The 5000-nt window shown below is 41.2% G+C and overlaps 1 protein-coding gene across 1 annotated transcript in view; it reads left to right on the forward strand.

Annotated features, from left to right (window-relative positions):
• The window catches only part of LOC101854134 (MAM and LDL-receptor class A domain-containing protein 1), a gene marked incomplete at its 3' end in the record, with an annotated part of 99805 nt that overhangs the window by 31027 nt on the left and 63778 nt on the right, over window positions 1–5000 (forward strand). Inside the window, 4 exon segments of the mRNA XM_035971125.1 lie at window positions 499–657; window positions 1442–1650; window positions 3295–3397; window positions 4199–4324. Of these exon segments, the coding sequence (XP_035827018.1) occupies window positions 499–657; window positions 1442–1650; window positions 3295–3397; window positions 4199–4324 (597 nt within the window).

A 5000-nucleotide genomic window follows, 5' to 3' on the forward strand; every position in this document is an offset into this window, starting at 1 on the left:
AGAAAGACAAAATTTATACAATCGAAAATAATCTTAAAATGGATCTAAAGTCGCTGTGCACAAACGACTTCAAATATTCAAACACGAGTCTCGATCCTCCCAGTCGGATTTCATCTACATTGCTGCACAGTAAAGTGCAACCAATTTGTCTATGACAATGTTCAGGTCACAAATCATCAGTATAGCACTTGTTGAATCACCAACCTTCTTTCAGTTGTGCTCTCTAATCCTCAACTGCTGCCAAATGTAAACGTCTTCACAAAGTCATTGATGTACTCGTAGACGTTGTCGTAGACCGGTACTTTCGACGTTTGGCCTATTTCTTCCTTACTTTACTCGTTTAATATTTTCTACATATACCCTTCCTTGTCAAACGGATCGCTTATCACTCGTATTTTGATTCAGTATTTATTTTTTCAATAGCTCTTTGTCCCAAGGAACCCCTCAATCTATAAGACCAAACAGTAATTCACATTCTAGGTTTTTGCTCCTCCCCAGGCGTCAACTGCACATTTGACCAAGGCACTTGTGGGTACGTCCAGCCTGTCCAGTGGATAACGTCATCGATGTCAGCATCAGGCCATGCACACATAGCAGTGACAACTGACCATACGGGTCAAGGGGCGTTCCTATACTTGTCGGAGGACATGAGTGCAGGTGAGAAAGAGGGAGGAAATTCTTCAGGAAACAATTTGAACAATTGAGGGATGCAGTTGAACATGAATTGTCAACATCCTCAGTTTGCGTTATCTCTCTAAATAAAGACAGAGTGGTGGCCTCAGTAGTTAATACTAAAAAGGTAGCATTTGTATAGCGCTAATTCCCGCTCAACATCAAGCAAGCTCTGTGTAGTGTACAATCTATATTATTACCCCAGCCAACCTATTTGGTTTTGTCTAGTTCTCTACGTCCTCATCGACCCGTTAAAGTGAGACTGCGGGTTTGGAAGTTCGAGGACCATCTCGCTGCGTCCTTGGAAAGAGATTTTACATGAATGTTCCTATTTGGCTCGGTCATGTCGGAGATGAACAATACACTCGGAGGTTCCGCCTCTTTAATAACTTTACAGTGTCGCTTGGAGTGTTGAACATAAAAAAATATCTACATTTTCGGAAGCGGACAGGAGCATACCTGCAGGAGATATATCCCTAACAATCGTGACTATCTATAATCAAATGTACAATTGTTATGTTGATTTCAGTTAATATGTTCTGTCTATGGCTTATTATGTCTTTCCTTCTCTTTTATTTCTTTCTCCAGGGGTATTCCAAGGTAACTGACGGGACATTTGGACTATTTTTTTCTTACAATGATAACACTGTAATTCAATATCAATTAATTGATTTCAACTTTGAATGATCAGAACATTGGAAAGATATATTAAGATACTAATATAAAATGTTTTCGTTATTTTTAATCAAATTATATTTTTCTTCTTCAGACCTGAGCTCCCGCCCTATTGACGCGGGAAATGTGCCTCAAGTTTGTCTCTCGTTCTACTACATCCTGTACGGGTTAGCTAACCAAACCCTCAATGTCCAAGTCCTGTCTAGCGACGGATCCCAGACACCAGTATTCAGTAGGTCTGTATACCACAAAACACTGTGGGAGAGAGGGATTGCCCAGTTCTCTCCAACCACTGTCTTCCAAGTAAGTCAGTTTCATTTTTTCTACACTAATTTGTACCGTCTGTGTCTTTTTTCCATTGGCTGTCATCCAAGTGAGCTAGCTTCATTTTTGCCTATACTAGTTATTTACCGTCTGTCTTTATTAGGATGTTTTCGCAATTGTTAGACAAAAGGGTAGATGGAGATGTTCCCCCAACAGGCACAATTTGTATACTGTCCGAAGTGGGCTTCGACTCTGTCTATCAGGACAAACAATGTCCCAGTAGAAAAACTGAGACACTCGATTAAAATTAATGTCTCCCAATACGGGAATTAAACTCCGGTCATCTCTCTGAGACAACCAAGTGCGTGACTACTACACCACAGACCTTGATACAATGACTTCATCTTCAGTGGGTTACTATGTTTTTAGCTGTGCCTGCATCTACGGTCAGATTCTATTTTTGAGTCTGTTTAGATTGGAGGGAATGGCGTCGGAAGGAGTAGTCGTAACTAGGTGGGAAGAGGGATAAAATTCACCATCTCACAGAGAACAAAGTTGATAAAGCTTTATTCTTCTTTATTTCTCTCAGCCAATAAAAGCTGCTATGTGTACTCTAAAACAAAGTTGTGAGCTTTCGCTTCCAGAAACTACGCAAGTACAATCATTCTTAGCTCCTAAATGACACTTGGTAGAAAGATGAGAACACTTTATTTAAGGCTTTGTATAGTGCGGTGTCGTTTGAGAAAATGATTTTTTTTAAAATACACCCCCCCCCCCCCAAAAAAGCAACAACAAAAACAACAACAAAAACAAATAACTTTCACCTAAAAAAACATAAAAAGAACACAAAGAAACCCAAACAAACGAACCGGTCTGTCGTAAACCTGGTTCAAAAGTCCAGCGTCAAAATGTCGGACTCTGCCTGAGAATTTATAACCAAGGGTATATACAAAACATTAAACTGTTAGTGTAGTGTGTCCATCCAATGAATGAAGCAATTGCCTCACAGAATAGGATACCAGAGTCTGTGGTGTAGCGGCTAGGCACTTCGCTGTCGCATGCAGGAGACCCAGGTTCGATTACCGAGTGGTTAGAACATTTTTTATTCAGCTCTTGCTTTATTCTGCTGATGTTGTATTCCTCTCATCCAGGGTTAGCCATGACAAGCAGAGTCGGAAGCCTGTTCTAAATTATCTATATTATGTCAATGGCGGCAAAAAAAACCCCGCCAACATAAATCTTTAAAAAACAACAGAATATGACTATGAACTTCAATGCCATCTTATTTGTTTTCAGTTTCCACGTCGGCGTTTGTCTTGTACGGTTAGGCTCTTGGCCTTTGGTCACAGAAGACATGAGTTCGATTCTTGAGTAGGAAAGTTGTTTTAATGTTTGCTGGGATGTTCTACCCCATTCTACCTGTATCAGCCCTGGGATGCAGGGTTGCCACAGTCCGTCCCATAAATTATCTAAAGTGTGTCAACGACGGCGTAAAACGTTTACAATTAATCATGAATTTAATTGTTTCAATATCAATGTTTGATAGTGTGAGGCTGTCTTCTCACCACATTGAGACGGTACCCATTTTTCATAAACTCGATCCACACAGTTGAGTGCCCCTGCACTACACTAGCTCAATCCAGACCAGTGAGTTTACGTCTGGTCTCTTTTTTGTCTTTTCAGATCATCTTCGATGGCACGAGTGACAGGGGGAATAGCTACAACACCGGGGCCTTCATTGCGCTGGATGACGTCATATTGTTACCCTCCAGCTGCCCTCTTCAAAGTAAGTAGGGCCACTCTTGTTTAAAATATAGACATATACGAGTACGTATAGACGTCCATACAATCATATAGACGGCAACGGTACTTTTTGTTCATTATTTTCTGTAGCAAATGGCTATGTATCGTAATCAATGTGTGCGTGTGTGTGTGTGTGTGTGTGTGTGTGTGTGTGTGTGTGTGTGTGTGTGTGTGTGTGTGTGTATGTGTGTATGTGTGTGTTTGTGTGTGTGTGCGTGTGCGTGTGTGTGTATGTGTGTGTGTGTGTGTGTGTGTGTGTGTGTGTGTGTGTGTATTTGCAATGTGTTTATTGGTGAGGGAGAAAGGGCCACAGAGAGATTGGGAGAGAGAGAGATTGGAAGAAAGAGAGAGAGAGAGAGAGAGAGAGAGAGAGAGAGAGAGAGAGAGAGAGAGGGGGGGGGGGGGAGGTCCATTCACATGTCGGGATAACTTTTATTGAGTGCTGTGGTTTTTCTCTTGAGATGTTGTATCCCTCCTAGCCCAGATTGGTCCTGGAAATCAGGGTCGAAGCCCGCCTTCTAAATCGTGGAAATTGTGTCGAAGGGGGCGGAGCCACCAACAATAAAACAAAAATGAAACAAAAAATAAACCAAAACACACCTATCCAGAAACAGGCTAAACTGTCCAATACAGGGGTTTAAAGTTATTGTTGTTTTTGTTTGTTTGTCATTTCTACGTTATCATACAAGAATTTGGAAGTGCTCTACAGGTTATGTAGATCAACTTCTTGAAAGATGCATTAAGCTTGTCATGATCGCTCGCTAAGTTTATGGACTCTCCTTAGGTGTTTGTGACTTTGAGGTCGATTCCTGCGGGTTCACTCATCTGGCTCCCACATCGTTCACGTGGGTATTGACCGATGCTTTGTCCGGGGTCACAAAGACGGACCACACAACAGGAAATGTAAACGGTGAGTTTCTGTGATTCAGTTCATGCTAATTTGTTAGCTGTTATTTTCTGCAGGTATTGCAAAAGGCGAGGTAGTGCTATTCTGTCTATGTTAAACCTGGACAAAGATTAAAAGATAGACCATTCCTCTCTTTGAGCAAGTAAAAAAGCGTCTTCAAAATCGCTGGTGGCGCCACCTGGGAATTTGCACCGACTTGGTGAACGGTTGATTATTGAAGTATAGCCCAGGTATCAGAGAAACCCTGTCGCTACACTCGCCCTCATTGAAGTTTCATGCGACAAAATTTCATGGTTGAACTTTGTCTTGAACGTATGAAGAATGTAGCAACGCGTGAAGTGTGAGTTGTGATCGCGCCAACAGGCAGCCTTCTTGTGCTCATACTATTTTGTGGTGCTTTTGACTGTTTTAATTTCTGGACATTAAAAAAAATTATACCATCATGTGTGTTAAGATTTTGTGAATTATTTGATATAAACTTTTCTTGAAAGGATGAACATTACCAGAGTTATTTCAACTTTTCTGTGTTGATGGACAAGTGGAGTCCGTGTTGGTCTACTTGTTTTACTCTTTTTTAGGTCAGGTCTCTTTGTTAAAATGTCCAACGAATTTGTTTTGACAAGTGAACACTTTTTTTTCAAATGGACTCCCAGCCTGTGGTGAGGGTGGCTCTAACACA

Source organism: Aplysia californica, unplaced genomic scaffold (assembly GCF_000002075.1).
Source record: "Aplysia californica isolate F4 #8 unplaced genomic scaffold, AplCal3.0 scaffold00015, whole genome shotgun sequence".
NCBI lineage: Eukaryota > Metazoa > Mollusca > Gastropoda > Aplysiida > Aplysiidae > Aplysia > Aplysia californica.